The sequence below is a fragment of the Hipposideros armiger genome, unplaced genomic scaffold (assembly GCF_001890085.2).
Source record: "Hipposideros armiger isolate ML-2016 unplaced genomic scaffold, ASM189008v1 scaffold_431, whole genome shotgun sequence".
Taxonomy (NCBI): Eukaryota; Metazoa; Chordata; class Mammalia; order Chiroptera; family Hipposideridae; genus Hipposideros; species Hipposideros armiger.
In genome coordinates, this window is record NW_017731781.1 from 868,451 (window position 1) to 886,765 (window position 18,315).

The window sequence follows — 18,315 nt, forward strand, 5'->3', positions numbered from 1 at the left end:
CAGAATGGCACTGGAGATGGAGAAATAGAGAAAAAAATAACCCAATGGGTTAATGTATTTTGGAGGTAGAATGCCAGGACTTGAAGAAAGATTAGACTGAGGGCAGAACAAGAGGGGTAAAAACGGCCCTTGGATTCGACTCTTGAATTTTACTTTTATTAGATTCAAATTATTAGATTACTTTGTGCACAAAAAAAGTCCCTTTGTTATTTTGATATGCAGTTAAATTTATAGACAATTTTCAGAGAAATTGATGATGGTTTTTCTCACCTGGAATATGGTGTTATCTCATTCTTACTGGCCTTTAATACTTTTCTAAACTTGTCTTTCTATTAGTATCCTTTAATACAGTAGTTTTAATTCCATGCAGACCACTTACCTTTCAGTTCCAAAAGCACTTTAGACATGTAGCAATACAGATCTCATTACCTTCTCGTCATGACCCTTGGACAAAAGTGATTCATGAGTCTAATAGAAATGGTTAAATCTTGAAAGGAATGAAGAGTGAGCTTAGAAGGTAGTGATAGAACTGAGGGCTGGGGAGATGGCAGCTGGTGAGCAAGGCATGTATTTGAACCTTAAAGATAATATCAGAAAATGTCTGTGTGCATATTGCTTTTTGTTGCACAGAAAAGTAGAAGGGGGAATATGAAGTTCATCTGGGGAAAGCAGGGGGAGTATGGAAAAAGATGGAAGAAGAAGAAATACTTTAGCTCCTTAAATCCAAAATATCAGTCATCCATCATCCTCCCAAAGTCCAGTCAATTTTGACCTAGAAATGGCTCTTCAGCCTGGCCCTTCTTCTCCCTTCCACTCTATGGTTCACCATCTTCCCTTAACTAATTTTAGTCTACAACAGCCTTGCCCGACTCCCTCCGCCCTTCACATTGCTCAGAATTATCTCTCTAAAAGAGAAATTTCATCATGCCACTCCTTTGCTTAAAAAACTGGATCCAGGGCCAGGCGAGTGGCACATTGGTTAAGAGTTGGCTTGGGACACCAGCTCTGAGCAGCAGGGCCACTGATTCGGATCCCACATGGGCCAGTGACGCTGCGCCCTCTACAGCTAAGATGGTGAACAACAGCTCGACCTGGAGCTGGGCTGCTGTGAGTCGCCGGTGACAGCGTAGACTGCAGTGCGGCTGCCGTGGGCTGCCCTAAGCTACTGTGAATGGCCGACAGCCGGCGTGAGCAGCCGAGAGCCGCCGTGAGTGACTGTCCAATGGCCGGCGACCGATCTGCCTCAGCTGAGAAGAGCGCAATGATAATACCAATATGGGCCAGTGAAGTGACATCCTCCACAACTAGACTGAAGAACAAAAGGACTGTGACTTGTCTGTTCCCCTTCCCCGATTCCCCAACGCTGTTCTCACCCCCAGTTTCCCAATAAAATCTTTGAAAAATTGGATCCATGTGTTGTCCTCCAGGGAAGGGCATCAGTCTCATTCCTTCATCTGCTATACAAAATCCTTCACACTCTGTTCCAGTCTGATCCTCCTCAGCCTTATCTCTCGTGCTGTCTACAAACACTTCAGAACAGAATGTGCCTCCCCCTTCTCTCTCTTTGGGTTACCCTTTCTCAACTTCTGCCCACCATTCAAAAAGATTGTCCTCAAATGTCCTCTCCTCTAGACAGCCTGCATTCCCTTCACCCTCATCCCAGCCAAATGCTGGTAGTTGCTTTGTCTTCTGAGCTGTACCTCCATTATAGCATTCCTGGGATCATAATACCTACTTATGTGTCTCCTCATCTAAACTAGGGAGTCAGGGTCTATGTTAATTCATGTCTGTATTCCCATCGCCCAGCATAGTGACTAGCACAAAATAGGCAGGGAGGGAGGGAGAGAGGGAAGGAGGGAGGGAGGGAGGGATGGATGCTAGCTGCAATGAGTGGAGGGAGGCGATGGGTAATCAGAGAAATTAGGAAAAGTAACCCTGCAGAGATCTAAGACAGACACCAGGAGGAGCTGACACACCACAATAAAGAAGCGGGAGGGCGGACCAAAGGCTGCTGCAAGCACTAAGGTGAGCGGCGCGCACTAAAGCATCATGCAACTGGAACCGCTCACCCAACGTGCATCCCCTCACCCCCCTTCCCAGATTTCACTTGAGCTCATCCCACCGCCCCCACCACCCTCAACGCCTCGGCTGCCACTGAGAATGCAAACAAAGGGGAGGGGACCCCCTTCATGCAAGGAGCCAATCAAAGGACCCTAATCCTAGAAGGCGGGCGTCTTCGTTTAAGGGAGCCCAATCAGTTCATAAGTGGAGTGAGGAGGGGCGGAGAGATGGGCGAAAATTGCAGGGAGCAGGGATCCCCGCGGAGGGGTGGGGCTGGAGTACGGAGGGGACGGAGGCAGAGCCAATCACAACGCGTGTCTGAGAGAAGAGGGCGGGCAGCGCGGTGGCGCGCGCGATCCGGGCTGACGCGTCTGGCCCCGGTTCCCGAGGATCCGAGGGAGGGGTGGGTGGGGAGGGGGAAGAGGAGAAAGAGCGGAGGGCGCGCGTGCGCAGTGGCGCGGGGAGGAGCAGGGACCTGGCTGCGGGCTAGGAGGCTGCGAGCGAGCCGCGAACCCGGCGGGCGGCGGGCGGCGGGCGCGCGCACCATGGGGGAGAAACCCGGGACCAGGTAAGGGAGGTGGGGCCACGCGGCGGGACGTGGGCGGCGGCTCGGGGCGGGTACCGGGACGGTTTACAGACAAGGACACCGCGGAGAGAATCGGGAGCCGGACGCCTGGGTCCCTAGGGGGCAGCCATCTGGAGCCGCACGCCTAGGTCCTCCAGGATAATAAGGGGGACGCATGCCAGGGCCCCTGCAGAAAGCGAGTGCTGAAGGGGATCAGGATAGCGGCGTCTGGGTTCTCACAGGGATGTGGGGGCCGGACGACTGGATTCTCCCGTGCAGGCTGCGATGCAGGGGCAGAGGAAGGAGGAGCAGGTGGCCAGCCCCTAGGGGTCGGGTACGGGCAGGCTGGATACCCGGAGAGGGATTCCCCCTTGACTCGTGCCCATCCACTGGAAAGCCTCCTGTCCAATACCCCACAGGCAGTGGAGCTGCCCCCACCTGTCCTGAAGGCCGGGTAGCACCGCTTCCAAACTTCTGCCTTCCCTGAGGTTGCTAGGAGCAACGGCCTCATCTTAGGGGAGCAAAGTGCGTGGCGACCCTCCCTGAGTCTGGGTCTTATCCTTCTTACTGGGGGTGAGAGGAGACAATATCTACTCTGGGCACGCCATCCACTCCCCGGATGTTTTCTGTGCAATCGAGTCTCCTTCCTTCCACTGACACCCGAGTTCTCTTTTTTGGTCTCTAGCAAAATCCACTTCCTGTTGTGACCCAACGCCCCCAAGGGGGCAGTGGGTGAATGCCTAAGTCCCTGGGGAGCTGGAGCAAAAGAGGAAAAGACTGGGGCTGTATGCCTCTATCCACAGGGGATCAGGAATTAGGGGCCTGGTCCTGAGCTGTCACTTGTTCTGCAAAACATGATCATATAAGTCCCACCACTCCCCACCCATAGAGTAGGAGAACCCAGGTTTCTAAGCACCAAGTCAACCAGTATTAGATGATGAGAGGAAGGATTGGTGTCCTGGATTAGGGGTTAAACACCCCAGAGAAAGGGGAAGTCACTTGAGGGAGGCCCCCGATTTCCGTTATGTGGTCAGGGAGGAGGAAGGATGGACCAAAGGGGGACTGCTGACTTGGCACAACTCCCCCAACCCCCATCAAATTCTGGGCCACAGGAAATGGAGAGAATAGCAGGAAGTGTGAGGGGGCATCTGCTTCTGTGCCCCCCCTCACTAGGCACCTCCCTGATCACCCCCACACTCCGCCTCCTTGGCCAGTCTCAGTATACACAGGCTACTCCTCCCTAGTATGGCGGGAGGTTGGCTGGATTAGGATCCAGAGGGCAGGTGCCCTGCAGCTGCTCCAGGGAAATGACCCCAAAGCCACATTCCAGTTAGCCAACTGATTATGGCAGTCAGCCGTAGCCCTCTGCCAGGGTTCCTAATAGGAAGAAACCCTGGGACAAATAGGAAAACCAGAATAAAGAGGAGGGAGAGCTGGATGATGCCATTGCAATCAGTCCCCAAGTTGGTATAAGAGGTGGGGTGCTTATTCTAGCTGCCCCTATATCACTGTTTACTCTCCTTTATTGATGGGGATACATTGGGACCTCCATACCTTTTGCCTAATGGCCTTTGGATAGCTTGGCCTTCTGGAAAGAAGGGGCAGATGAAGTTGTTATAGCAGAAACGGGTGGTAGGGTTGGAGGAAACATGGCCAGTTGGCAGGATTTCAGTTTCTATATGGTGACCCTTCCTAGGGATTACTGCTAAGGCAGAATGGATTGGGAGGTGGTACAGCAAAGAACAAGCCCACAAGTGGCCAGAGCATTGGAGTTGCCAGACACTTCATACCTTTTCAGCAGTGGGTAGAGTCCAGGCTTAGTTGTTTCAGCAACCAGGAAGTGAATCCCCTTCAATTCAACAAACTTGATGCCAATTAGAGAGGCACGGTAGTATAATAGTTTGGTGACTAGGAGCGTGGAGTTTGAGTCAGACTGCCTGTTTGTCCACTATTTACACTGTGACCTTAGGCAAAATACTTGATCTCTCCTGTGCCTCAGTTTCCTCACCTATAAAATAGGAATATTAGAACCTCCATTGTTGGATTATTAAGAGTATTAAAACACACATGGAACACTTTAAATGGTGCTGAGCGTGGAGTATTCACCCAGTAAATGTTAGCATCACCATCGTTGTATGGCTGACATTGTGCTGGGGATGCCTAAATGAATAAGGCCTCTGATGCGCACAATCTATCTAGTGCAGTAGACGGTACACAGCTAACTGCCCTTGCATTGTATCACACCACCAGTAAAACATAAACAAGGTGTGACAGGAACGGGGGAAAAAAAGGAGCAGTCGGGGTCTGGGCTAGATCTGCTTTCTAAAGGTGATATCTGAGCTGGGCCTTGAAAGACAGGCTTTTAAGCTGCTGAGATCAGAGATGGGGATGGTTGGAAGTTAATGGAGTAGGGTCACAGCTTAGTGCCTATAGTAGAAAGCATTTTAGAGGCAAAGGCCAGGGTCATTACTCTTCCAAGTACTCCACCTGTTTTTAGAGCTGCAGACCAGAGATGGAAAGAGTGTTAGGTCTTATAGGCAATACTGCAACCTGCCCATTCAGGACCCCTCGGGGAGGTCCCCTGGGAAGAACCAGGGTGGTTCCGGTGGCATCCAGTGGCTATTGCCATGGGAGGAGTGGAACTAGTGATGGGAGGGGGCGTTTGACATGACAGCCAGCTTTAGGGGATGCCATGTTGGGACTATTTAGGACCTGTGGTTACCTTTCCTTCTGGGAAAAAAGTGGGATAGGGTAGGGTTGGGCAAAGTCCCAAAGCCTCCAGGCAGGAATCCTGGGTAAGCTCTGCTTCTCAGGCTGGGGTGGGACAAGGTCCTGGTGCTGGGGTCCCTGCTGAATCTGAGGGAGGCAGTGGGGTTTCCCTTTCTGTTTTGTTAGGGTCTTCAAGAAGTCGAGCCCTAACTGCAAGGTGAGTCTTCCACAGTGCTTCTCTTCCTGACCCTCCCTGGGCCCTTACAAAGCCCAGCTTGCCCCCAGACGATCCCCAACCCCTAGCTCCCCACTTCCTGTGACAACTAAGAGCCGACTTCCTTTCCTCCTGAAGCCCCTTGCCGCAAAGGCTGCTCTGCCTGAGCCAGCCGCAGAGCTGGGTGGAGACAGACCTGGGTCCCTAAGCAAGACCAAGGGGGAGGAGCCAGAAGCCCATGCCTATAGCCCTCTTAGGAACCAACCGAGGGTGCCTGCGGCTGGGAACAATTAACAGCCCCCAGGCTATGGCCTGTTTGCCTCTGATCCCCTGGAGAGCCACCCCCCACTCCACCCACAGCCCCTCCCTAATTGGCAGTTGACCCACAAACCCACACACACCCAACTGGTAGGCAGAGGTGTGAAAAGGTATTAGGGAACAGCTAAAAAGCCTCATGGTAGGGTAGTCTGGGAAGCCCCACCATTCTCCCTTTCTAGCCCTACTGAGAGGAAACCAGGAGAAACTCCTGGAAACCCCAGCCTGGGAAGACCAGGGGTAGGGCAGCCCCGTGTGAGGCTCTGATGCCCTACCACCCTCCTACCCAATCTTCCCTGTGACCCCTCTCCATCCTCAGCTCACTGTGTACTTGGGCAAGCGGGACTTTGTAGATCACCTGGACAAAGTGGATCCTGTAGGTAAGTGTACCCAAAAAAGGGCATCTCGTCTTACAAGAGGGGAAGAAGTTCCTGGGCCCAGCAACAGAGGTGAGGCCCCAATGGGAAGTGACCTCATGTGTCCCTCTCCTAGATGGTGTGGTGCTTGTGGACCCTGACTACTTGAAGGACCGCAAAGGTACTGGCCCCAATTCCAAGAGTCCAAGGGGAAGTGGGGAGGCAGGGAAGTGAAATGGGCTGGCATTGAGAGGGGCCCCAGAGAGATAGAAGGCTGAGGCAGAAGCCAGGAGTAGGATTCAGGCAAGTCTTAAGCTGTTGAGGAACAGCGGCTGCTGCTAGGGACTGGAGGGACTGGGGAAGGGGGGGGGTTCCTGACCATCTCACCTTGCCCTCCCTTGCCAGTGTTTGTGACCCTCACCTGCGCCTTCCGCTATGGCCGTGAAGACCTGGATGTGCTGGGCTTGTCCTTCCGCAAAGACCTGTTCATCGCCACCTACCAGGCCTTCCCCCCAATGCCCAACCCACCCCGGCCCCCCACCCGCCTGCAGGACCGGCTGCTGAGGAAGCTGGGCCAGCATGCCCACCCCTTTTTTTTCACAGTGAGGATGCCCCCCCACCCTCTTCAGGGCAAGGGGTTTGGGACTGTGTTTGGGGGGTGAAGCACCTGTTACAGGCAGATCTGGTAAAAACAGTAAGGAGGGTCCCCTAGACCCACCTCCCTTCAGGGTCACCCTGCATTCAGGAAGTGCTTGCCTCTCTGCCTCCTCCCTGGGGCCCCTTCCTTCTTCCTTTCTCACCCCCAAGACTTCTCCAGACTCTGAAGTTGAGATTGGAAGATTTTGGGGCTTCTGGAGGAATTGAAGCCTCTCCTTTCCTCTGCCACAGATACCCCAGAATCTGCCCTGCTCTGTCACCCTGCAGCCAGGCCCAGAGGACACAGGGAAGGTATGGGAGGAACGGTTCTGAGGGCTTGTGGGGCAGAGCAGGGTCCAGCAGGAGTTGGAAGCACCTGAGATGGGAGTGGGCTGTCGAGGAGAAGCCAGGGTGGGACAAAAGGTAGGTAATGTCCCCAGTGGATGTGGGGTGTGTATGGGATGGTCACTGTTCACGTGTGACACTGCTTCCTGCTCTTAACCTGCATGTACCTGGGTACAAGGGCTCATCTTGCGCAGCCAGGACCAAACTTCTGACAGATGCCAAGCCTCAGGGAGGCAGAGGAGGAAGGGCCAGGCCCTATGCTCCTCAAACCAGGATGGGGCAAGGGTCCCTGCCCAAGACCAGGGAAGAGGGAAGGAAGGGAGTGGTGGTGGTGGCAGGGGCCTTGAATAAGATGGGATCTTTTTTTCCCTTCCTGAGGCCTGCGGGGTAGACTTTGAGATTCGAGCCTTCTGTGCCAAATCACTAGAAGAGAAAAGCCACAAAAGGTGAGGGAAGCCATCTCCCCTGTGATTTGTCCATTCTCTCCATGCTCCTGGAGCCCCAGCCCCTGTGGGAGGTGGAAGTGGGTGTTTGGTGTCTAAGGACTGACCCCTCCCACTCCCAGGAACTCTGTGCGTCTGGTGATCCGAAAGGTGCAGTTTGCCCCAGAGAAACCCGGCCCCCAGCCTTCAGCTGAAACCACACGCCACTTCCTCATGTCTGACCGGTCCCTGCACCTTGAGGCTTCCCTGGACAAGGAGGTGGGGTGTGAGAGGGTGATGTAGGTGCTACAGTGCAAGCCAGACCCTGGGGGGAAGTCAATATGGTGTCTTCAAAGGAGGCTGCCTTAGCTAGCTGTGGAGAGTTGCTGTGGGCTTGGGTTTAGAGGGAGGAGGCCAAACAATGTGTGTCAGGGGCACACTGATAATGGGACCTGTGAGACTAGAGCCAATTAACTTGACCCTCTTCCGCTCAAAAGCTGTACTACCACGGGGAGCCTCTTAATGTCAATGTCCACGTCACCAACAACTCCACCAAGACCATCAAGAAGATCAGAGTCTCTGGTAGGAGCTGGGGGTTGGAAGCGGGTCTTGGGGGAGGGAGCTGCTACATATGTGGCTTCTGCATGATCTCAGCCCAAGGACATACATACCCCTGTGCTGGAGACCCACCAGGGCTCCAAGAATTTAGGCTGTCCCAGAATGAGATATGGGCCAGGTGATTACGGCTACTACGGGGAGGGCCACAGGTCAGGGGGTGGAGTAGTGTGGGCCTGGGGCCCTTGCCACGTGGTCTGGAGTGGGGCGGGAGTCTGCGCTCCATGCAGAGCTGCTTGACCCCGCCCCACCCCACAGTGAGACAGTATGCCGACATCTGCCTCTTCAGCACTGCCCAGTACAAGTGTCCTGTGGCTCAGATCGAACAAGAGTGAGTATCAGCACAGCCCTGGGTCTCAATCTCAGGGGAAAAGATTGTAATGTTCAAATCTACCTTCTACCCCGTTTCTTTCTCTTTTGGGGGAGGGATGGTTGAAGCATCAAATCGATGATAGCCTTGTGAGCTGCCTATTATTGCCCCTTCCTGCAAATACCTGCAGTCCTATTGCCGAGAAGAGTAGGCCCAGGAGAATGTGAAGTGAGGGTGGAATTCTTCCCAAACTGTCTCCACTTTCAAGGGCATTCCCTCCACAGTTGATTATCTCTGAGCTATTCATTTCCTTGAGTGGGTTGAGCCAAAACCTGCTCCCTTATGATGTGTGCCCAAAGATAGAAGGGGCTAGTGATAGGGGTAGAGCCTGCCCCTTGCCCATCCTGGCCCCTCCAAGAGTCTTGTTCTCTTGTCCCACCACCCAGTGACCAGGTATCTCCCAGTTCCACGTTCTGCAAGGTGTACACGGTCACCCCACTGCTCAGTGACAACCGGGAGAAGCGTGGTCTTGCCCTGGATGGGAAGCTGAAGCACGAGGACACCAACCTGGCTTCCAGCACCATGTGAGGGTGGGGCTGGATATGGAGCAGGGGGTTCTCCTGCAGCCCAGGAGACAGATATTCATTCAGTGCCAGCTGTGCGCCAGGCTCTGTCCTAGATGCCAGGGCTCTACCAGTGAACAGAAGAGACGAAGAGTAGCTTACATTTTAGGGGAGGGAGGACAGACAAATCAGATAATGGGTAAAATATATAGTGTTTTGTGACCAGTGTTAAGGAGAAAAAACAAGGCAGAGAAGGGAGATAGGAAGTAGAGACGGGGGCAGGGGAAGGCATAATCCAGAGGTGAACTTTGAGTAAGGACCCAAAGGAAGTAGGCATGTGGATATGCAGGGAGAATGTTCTAGGCTAGGCAGAGAGCTGCAAACACAAAGACCCAGAGGTGGACTGGACCAGCGTGCCTGAGAAGTGCGAGGAGGCCAGCAGAGCCACTGCTGGCTGCTTTGGTGCCATTGTGCCTTTGGGCAGGAGCAGCCCCGGAGTTAGGGCTTCACAAAGTAAGGGCTGGATTTCACCCCTACTGGTGCCTTCGTCCAGGGTACACACTGCATGACCACACACAGCAGGCCTGGAGGCCAGTGCGGTGAGAATGAACTACAAGAGTAGGAGGTGGGGTCGGAGGGCTAATGAAGAGCAAGACAATACAGGGCTGTTAGGTAACAAGGACTTCAGCTTTGCGTGAGAAAGGTGAGACGCCACGGGAGTCTTCTGTGCAGAGGGATGGTGTGGGGTACTTCACTATGACGACAGAACAGCCTATGCCCCTGGAGCCTTGGGGGCTGGTGCAAATTTGTGCTTCTGCTCAGGGTGCTGATGGGAGCTCCAAGGGTGGGTTAGGGTGCAGGACAATGGGCCCTGGTCCAGCTTCTCCCCCCAATTGTAGCGTGAAAGAGGGTGCCAACAAGGAGGTGCTGGGGATCCTGGTGTCGTACAGGGTCAAGGTGAAGCTGGTGGTATCTCGCGGCGGGTAAGTATGGTGGGGCAGCCTGGGGTAGGGTTTGCAATGGTTTCCTCCAGCTCTGCATTGTCGTCATCTCTTCATGCTGCTTCTTCCCTCCCCAGGGATGTCTCTGTGGAGCTGCCTTTTGTTCTTATGCACCCCAAGCCCCATGACCACATCGCCCCCCCCAGACCCCAGTCAGGTGAGCATGCCACCCACCCCAAGCCCCCAAAGGGAGGGCCTGAAGCCAGACCAGTGGAGAAAAGCTGGTCCTTCCCACAACCACCCACCCACCCACTTTCCTCCTCCCCTCAGCTGCTCCTGAAACAGATGCCCCTGTGGACACCAACCTCATTGAATTTGATACCAAGTAAGCCTCATCCCCTCCCTTCCTACCTTTGACTCTTTGGACAAAGATTCCTGTAACATTCAAATCTACCTTCTACCCTCCTGTTTCTTTCTCTTTTGGGGGAGGGATGGCTGAAGCATCATATCCATGATAGTCTTGTGAGCTGCCTATTACTGCCCCTTCCTGCAAATACCTGAAGTCCCATTGCCACTGTAATACCAGTCTCTGGAGGGGAGTGGGAGGTCAAGAAGAGAGTCTGAAGCCTTCACCTCACCCCGTTCCTTTCTACCACCAAGCTATGCCACAGATGACGACATTGTGTTTGAAGACTTTGCCCGGCTTCGGCTGAAGGGGATGAAGGATGAGGACTACGATGACCAGTTCTGCTAGGAAGGGGGGCTGGAGGAAGGGAGTGGATGGTGCTGGGAGAGGTAGGGGCAGGACCAAGATCCCCACTTTCATTTTGGGGTAGGTCCCAGCCTCTTTTCCCTTCCCCTCCATCCAGCAGCTTCCTCAACCAACCCCTTCCCTCTTGCCTTCTCCTATCCCCATCAGATACGCACTGGACCCATCTCTTGTTGAACGTGGGCATTAATATTTTTATTACAGCCGTGCTTCCCCAACCCCCCAATGGGTGGCAAGCTGTGTTCATACCTAAATTTTTTAGAGGGGGACACTGAAAAGTGGATAGTAGGAAAAGGGGGGAGAAAAACTCCCACATTCGGGCTGGCCGAGTGGCACATTAGTTAAAAGTTGGCTTGGGACGCCAGCTCTGAGCAGCAGGGCCCAGGTTCGGATCCCACATGAGGGCCAGTGATGCTGCGCCCTCTACAGCTAAGATGGTGAACAACAGCTCAACCTGGAGCTGGGCTGCCATGAGGCGATGGTGTAGGCTGCAGCCCCTGCTGCAGTGGGCTGCTATAAGCTACTGTGAGTGGCCGGCGGCCAGCAGCCAGCGTGAGCAGCTGTGAGCGGCTGTCCAATGGCCGGCGAGCGACTGCCTCACCTGGGAAGAGCACAATGTTAATACCAACATGGGCCAGTGAGGCGACGTCCTCCACAGCTAGACTGAAGAACAAAAGAACAGCAACTTGTCTGTTCCCCTGCCCCGATTCCCCAATAAAATCTTAAAAAAACAAAAAAAACCTCCCACATTCAATCTCACACCAACACCCGCTCCTGTCATTATCTCTGCCTCTCATTCCTTCAAGATGAGACCCTTTGGGGGGTAAGGCCACTTCTTTGTTTCTGAGCATAAAGAATAAACCTTCTAATAGGCATGAGTGTGTGTGTTTTCTATGTAGCATTTAAGGAGTATACATTGTGCTCATCCATGAGTTTGTTAGCTTGTGGGTGAGGACCTTATCTCCTCTGCACCCGCATGGTACCTGGCCCACAGGCTGTCAATAAATGTTTATTGAATGATTGGGCTGTACCTGTGTTCCAAGGTAAACATCAAAACTTGATTTGGTCAGTCCAAACTCAAGGGTACAGTTTAATAAAGCGACAAAGTCATTCATTCATTTATAGGGGGAAAAATCCACTTCCCTGAAGACTAGAAGCTCTTGGGAGCTGGCTGGGCAGGGCAGGCCCTTCCCTGTTGTGGCTGACACACATGACGGCACGGTGACCTGTTGTAACAGAGAGTGTTCATTTCCACTGCTCCTTATGGTTGCTCAAGCAGTCCATTCCTGGGGCTCAGTGAGACCACAGCTGCAGGCCTCCCCGGACACAAGCCACACAGTATCTCCATGGAGCCTGGGACTTAACAGTCCGACACACAAGCCAAGGCTTTAGGCAGCCAAAGAGTCATGCTGCTGTGGGCACGTCCAAGAAGCTACATCCAACCGCTGCCCCTCTGCCCTTCCTCAGAGGCTGCCTGGCGAAAGCCCCAGGCAGAGCTGACATTCCTCACCATCACCCACTCCCACTCCTGTAGCCCAGCCTTTCTCTCCTTTTCCTCTTAAGGCTCGTTCATTCATTCCATGAACAATCCTGATTTTTAAGTCCCTATTATGTACCAGGCATAGTATAGAGACATAGTAGTGACTAAAACAAACATTAAATCATTCCCCAATTATTTAATTACAATATCTGTGCTCCAAAGGAGAAGTACGGGAGCTATCAGAACACATGAAGGGAGGGCCGGCCGAGTGGCTCAGTTGGTTAAGAGTTCACTCAAGAGCGCAAGCTCTGAGCAACAGGGTCACTGGTTCAATTCCTGAGCTGAGCTGCTGCTGAGCTGCCAACAGGTGGCAGGATGGCTCAGCTAAAAAAAGAAAAACAACAACAACACATGACAAGGAGTTCTGACATAGGCTGGGTTTTGGGGATGATTTCCCTGGAGGAAGTGACCTTTGAGCACAGAGCTGAAAGATAGGCGTTCCAGCATCCTGGGTGATAGCAACACCACAAGAAGACATGAAGGCAGGAAGGAACAGCAGTATTTCAAGGGCCAGAAGGACTACAACAAAGACAGCCAGGGGGCAAAGTAGTTTCAGATGAGGCTGGTAAGGCACATGGGACAGTCCATACAAGCCTTTAGTCAATGTTGGCTCATGACGTCTAATTAAATCATTATTTACCCACAAGCTTTAAGTGCTGCCACAATACCAATGACCTTGCTTACCCTTCCACAGTAGCAGCCTACGCTGCACCCCGGTCCTTATCACATAGAGCATTCCTCTAACTCCTGGGAACCTGCTCCTTGACCTCTGAGCTCTTGGCCCAAGGATCTCAAGAGTTTGTTTGTTTGTTTGTTTTGTTTTAAAGATTTCATTGGGGAATTGAGGGAAGGGAACAGCCAAGTTGTTCTTCAGTCGTCGTTGTGAAGGGCACCAGTCGCCATCTGGCTTCCCGTCAGCAGCTCGTGGCCTCTAAGCTCAAGGTGCTGTGTTCAGTCTTAGTTGCGGGTGGGCGTAGCCTCCATCCCACGCAGGAGTCAAGCCCAGCAGTCTTGTTGTTAAGTGCACACGCTCTATCCACTGAGCCATCCGGGCGGCAGCTCAGCTCAAGGTGCCAAGTTCAGTCTTAGTTGTGGGTGGACATAGCCCACCATCGAACAGGCAATCTTGTTGTTACACCAGCTGAGCCATCCTGCCACCTGTTGGCAGCTCAGTGACAGCTCAGCTCAGGTGCAGCATCACTGGCCTATGTGGAAATCGAGCCGGCGGCCCTGTTGCTTGGAGCTCATGCTCTTAAGCCAACTCTTAACCAACTGAGCCACTCTGCTGGCCTGGATCTCAAGTTTTTTCAGATGAATCAGAATCCTTTGGGAGGCAAGACAAAGACACAGAGTCCCAGGCTCTACTTTCCCAGATTCTGACTCAGTGGTACCAGGAAGAATCCATGAAATATGGATTTTGAATTCGCACACACTTTGAGAAACAATGCCTTTTTTATGTTTTTAATAAAGTACAACATGCACATGGTTTCAAAAAAAACAAAATTCAAACAGTGAAAAGGCTCTCTCTTGTCTCTGATTCCCAGCCTCCTATTTCTCATTCCCACAGGCAACCTCTATCATCAGTTCCTTGATTATTCTTCCAAAGATATTCTTCAGACTCAGTCATATTCATGGCTATATTTCCCCCTTTAAATACAGACAGTAGCATCCTATGAATACTCTTCTACACCCTGCTTTTTTCCCTTACTAATGTAGCTCGGAGAGCATTCCTCTAATATACATATAGATCTACCTCATTCTTTTAAAGAGCTGCACAGCTTTCCATCGCCTAAATGTCATTTATTTGTACCAGTTTCCTATCAATGGACAGGAAGGATGTCCACTCTTTTGCTAATTCAAAGAGTATAACAATAATTATCTTTGAAGATATGTCCTTTTGCCCAAGTAAAATATATCTGCAGGGCAAATTCTCAAAAGTAGAATCGGTGGATCAAAGAGGGTGAGCATCTTTTTATCATGGCCAGTCAAGCAAGTGACATGTTTTACCATCCTGGTTTCTTTTCTTTTCTTTTTTTAAAGATTTTATTGGGGAAGGGGAACAGCCAAGTCGTTGTCCTTAAATCTTAGTTGTGGAGGGCGCAGCTAGCTCAGCTCCAAGTCCAGTGGCCATCCGGCCACCCTTTGGCAGCTTGTGGCTGCTCAGCTCAAGGTGCCGTGTTCAATCTTAGTCATGAGTGGGCATAGCCCACCATCCCATGCAGGAGTCAAACGAGCAATCTTGTTGTTAGGAGCACATGCTCTCACTAGCTGAGCCATCCTGCCACCCGTTGGCAGCTCAGTGGCAGCTCAGCGCAGGTGCAGCTCACCGGACCATGTGGGAATCGAACCGGCAACCCTGTTGCTCAGAGCTCGCGCTGTTAACCTACTGAGCCATTTGCCCCTTTCCACCCTGTTTTAATTTACATTTCTTTGTTTAAGAGTTCGGATGAACCATATTTATTGGGTTGATGTTATCTTCTTAATGTACTCTAAGAGCTCTTTATGTAGTAAAGAAATCAGCCCTTTGTCACATATTTTGCAAATATTTTTTCCCAGTTTGTTGTTTTTTCATTTGTTTCTAGTTTTGGTTTTGTTTTTTTACTGAGGTCAAATTCATGACATAAAATTAACCATTTTTATAGTATACAATTCACTGGCATTTAGTACATTCACAATGTTGTGCAACCATCACTTCTAGTTTCAAAGTATTTTACTTCTGGTATTTTTAATAATTCATAAGTTTTAAATTTTAATGTAGCCTAATATAATCATGTTTTGTATGGCTTTTTGACTTTTTTGTCACAAAGCTCTTGGCCCTTCTGTTTCCTCACAATTTCACACTTCGTTTTCTTTCCAGGCTAAACTTTAAGATCCTCATATCAATCACTATTTTATCAGCACCATCAATTTCTCCCTTCACAAAACCTGCTCTCAAACCCCACCCTTCTCCGCTCCAACCCTGGGCTGCTGAGCACTGCCAGAGAAAAATCACACGACCATATTTATTAGTTCATTCTTCAAATATTTTTTAACACATCCTATGTGCCAACACTGTGCTGGGTACGGATTTGGGGTCACTACAAACTTATGGTCCCTAACCTCAGCTGGGCCCTCAATAGCTGATAACCCTTTGCTCCTCTCCATATCCCTGATCACCTCCCATTCCTGCTCCCATCCTACTCACTAATTTTGCAAACCTTCCTCACGCTTATAGTGACTTTGCCTTCTGTTTTTCACAGAGATTAAGCTAAGGGATGAATGATTTCAATTTCCCACCTCCTACTGACAAACACTGTTATCTATACCAATTCTCCTAGATAACCAAGGTAAGATGCCTTCTCCAGTTCAAAGCTAATCCCTCCACCTGTCCTCAGATTGCTCCCCCCCCCCCACCACCTCCTCTAAGACCTTGATTCATCAAACCACTCCCATCTCTTCTACCTCTGCCTCTCTCTACTGGTTCTTCTTCCATGGTACATAAGCCCACACAAGTCTCTTCCACTAAAGGAAGGAAGGGAGAAAGGGAGGGAGTGTTGAGCAAAGGAGGAAAGGAAGGAGGGAGAAAGGAAATCAAAGAGAAAAACACTCCTCCAACACCTAAGCCTCTTTCAGAGTAAAGTTTATCTTTATTTCCCTTCACTTTCCTTTTTTCTTTTTTTTTTAAGATTTTATTGGGGAATTGGGGGAGGGGAACAACGTTGGGGAATTGGGGAAGGTGAACAGACAAGTTGCTGTCCTTTTTTGTTCTTCAGTCTAGTTGTGGAGGACAACGCTTCACTGGCCCATGTGGTATTATCATTGTGCTCTTCCCGGGAAAGGCATTCGCTCGCCAGCCATTGGACAGCTGCTCACAGCAGCTCACGGCAGCTCACAATAGCACATGCCTGCTGCTGGCCAGCCCCACTGCGACTCACAGCAGCCCAGCTCCAAGTTGAGCTGTTGTTCACCATCTTAGCTGTAGAGGGCGTAGCATCACTGGCCCACATTTGGGATCTGAACCGGGGCCCTACTACTCAGAGCTGAAGTCCCAAGCCAACTCCTAACTAATGTGCCACTCGGCCGGCCCCTCACTTTTCATTTTTATTGTATTTATTTTCAAAGCTATATATGCACATAGGTTAAGGAGTCAGATAGGACTACAAGGCCTATTACAATAAAGAGTAAACCCTTTCCCTCTCCAGTTTCCTTCTCAGAGGCAACTACTTTCACCTCATTTAGATGTTTCCTTTGGTATTTCCCTCCATATCGCTAAACAACATGCTCATTCTGCTACTTCTTAGTTTTTGTTTTAAGCACCATCCACTGGCTCCCCTTCATGTAAGGTGAAAACTGAACTCCCTTTCTTCCCTCTGCCCCACCATGGATCATTTTCTATCCCACCCCTGCATCCCACACTCCCAAGAGAATTATATCAATTGGGGTTAGATCAATATTCACTATTTACATTATTATGATTATGCAAATGTTATTCATAGCTAAGTCATGTGATATTGATCATCTTTCTCTTCTTGCACAACTTTATTTTCCCTGAGTAACTGTCATTTTAAAATTTGCTTATTCTCTGAATTTATCACTAATTCTGCCCTATACTCTCTTCCAAAAGTTATCATCTCAAGTCACTCAAAAACAAAACAGCTCTTCATCTCTTTCATCTCCTTGAAGAGATCTCTCCAAGAGCCTTCTAATCTCATTCTAATTCTAATAACCTGAGAAAAGGTACTTGGAAGAAAATTTTGAGATCCTGTATATATCAAAATGTCTTTATTCTATCTGCTTTATTGATAGTTTGGCTGTTGTGAGAGTCTAGATATCTGCTAAAATCTTTTCTTCCATAGTGCTAGAACAGTAGCTGGCCACCTAGGTAAGGACTGAATTTCCCAGAACCCAATTTGGTTGAGACCACATGACTAAGTTTTCTTCAAAGGAATGTGAGCAGAACTTATATGGGCCACTTCCTAGCCAGACCTCTGAGATAGGTGTGCCTTCTCTACATTTTTTCTTCCCTTTTCCTGCCAGGGGGGACTCAGGGATGCCGTTTTGACACTGAAGACAATGCCCTAGAACAGTGTTTCTCAGATTTTACTGTGCATATAGATCACCTGGGGATCTTCAAACACAGGTATTGATTCAGCAGGTCTGTGGTGGGGCCTGAAATTCTGCATTTCTAACAAGCTTCTAGGTAATGCTAATGCTGTTGGCCTGCAGACCACACTTTTTGAGCATCCTGAAAGATGGCAGAGCTGCATTGCTAGCTTGGTCTCTGTATGACTGTGCAGCACACTGAACTACCCACACTGAACTGTTTTTTGAGAAAAAAATTTTAAGTTCTATTTTGTTGAGTCATTGCATTTTTAGCCTTCACCCTAGCATAGCTGGAGTACAGAATTCCAGATTGGAAATCACTTTTCCCCAGTGGGTTGAAAGCATCAATCCATTGTCTTCTAGTTTGAAGTGTTACTCTTAAGAGGCCCAACGCCAATCTGATTGCTGGTCCTTAAATTTAGTATGTGGTCTGTGTTCTCTCTGGAAGTTTTTACAAGATCTTTTTCTTTGCATCTAGTGTTCTGATTATTTCATGATGTGCCTTGATGCTGGGCACTTGATAGTCCCTTTTCATCTGGAAGCCAAGTCCTGTCTTCCTCTTCATTTTCTCTGATCTCTTATAGAATTTAAGCCCCTTGGACTGATTCTCATATTTTCTCTCTCTCTCTTTTTTTGTCCTGTATATGCCATCTCTTTTCTTTTGCTTACTTGCTAGGACTATTCCTCAATTTCTTTCGACCTTTGTTAGATTTTTCATTCTTTCCCTCATGGTTTTATTTTTCAAGTGTGTTTTCTTGGATTCAATCCTTTATTACAATATCTCTTATCTAAAAGTATTAATAGTTGTCTTTTTTTTTAAGATTTTTATTGGGGAATTGGGGGGATGGGAACAGTGCTGGGGAATTGGGGGA

General features: G+C 50.1%; 1 protein-coding gene across 3 annotated transcripts; it reads left to right on the forward strand.

Annotated features, from left to right (window-relative positions):
- The first annotated feature begins 2,509 nt into the window (after window positions 1–2,509).
- Window positions 2,510–11,213, forward strand: ARRB2 (arrestin beta 2). Of its 3 annotated transcripts, XM_019665028.1 has the most exons (15): window positions 2,510–2,629; window positions 5,522–5,552; window positions 6,184–6,244; window positions 6,357–6,401; window positions 6,626–6,822; window positions 7,109–7,168; window positions 7,580–7,647; window positions 7,767–7,902; window positions 8,121–8,205; window positions 8,497–8,569; window positions 8,995–9,132; window positions 10,011–10,094; window positions 10,190–10,269; window positions 10,383–10,437; window positions 10,713–11,213. In XM_019665028.1, the coding sequence occupies exons 1-15, from the start codon at window positions 2,607–2,609 to the stop codon at window positions 10,804–10,806; spliced, it is 1,230 nt and encodes a 409-aa protein (XP_019520573.1). In that variant the 5' UTR covers window positions 2,510–2,606; the 3' UTR covers window positions 10,807–11,213. The 3 variants fall into 3 exon arrangements, with proteins under 3 accessions (XP_019520573.1, XP_019520574.1, XP_019520575.1); XM_019665029.1 differs by lacking the exon at window positions 5,522–5,552; XM_019665030.1 differs by lacking the exons at window positions 2,510–2,629; window positions 5,522–5,552; window positions 6,184–6,244; ... (1 more) ...; window positions 6,626–6,822; window positions 7,109–7,168 and adding an exon at window positions 7,175–7,279.
- Window positions 11,214–18,315: the final 7,102 nt, after the last annotated feature.

What these genes read in the sequence shown, in the direction of transcription:
- ARRB2 (XM_019665028.1), top strand. Translation starts at nt 2,607, where the DNA reads ATGGGGGAGAAACCCGGGACCAG. An exon ending in CCCACCCCTTTTTTTTCACA is followed by an intron (nt 6,823 to 7,108) that starts GTGAGGATGCCC and finishes CCTCTGCCACAG; the next exon opens with ATACCCCAGAATCTGCCCTG. An exon ending in CTCATTGAATTTGATACCAA is followed by an intron (nt 10,438 to 10,712) that starts GTAAGCCTCATC and finishes TCTACCACCAAG; the next exon opens with CTATGCCACAGATGACGACA.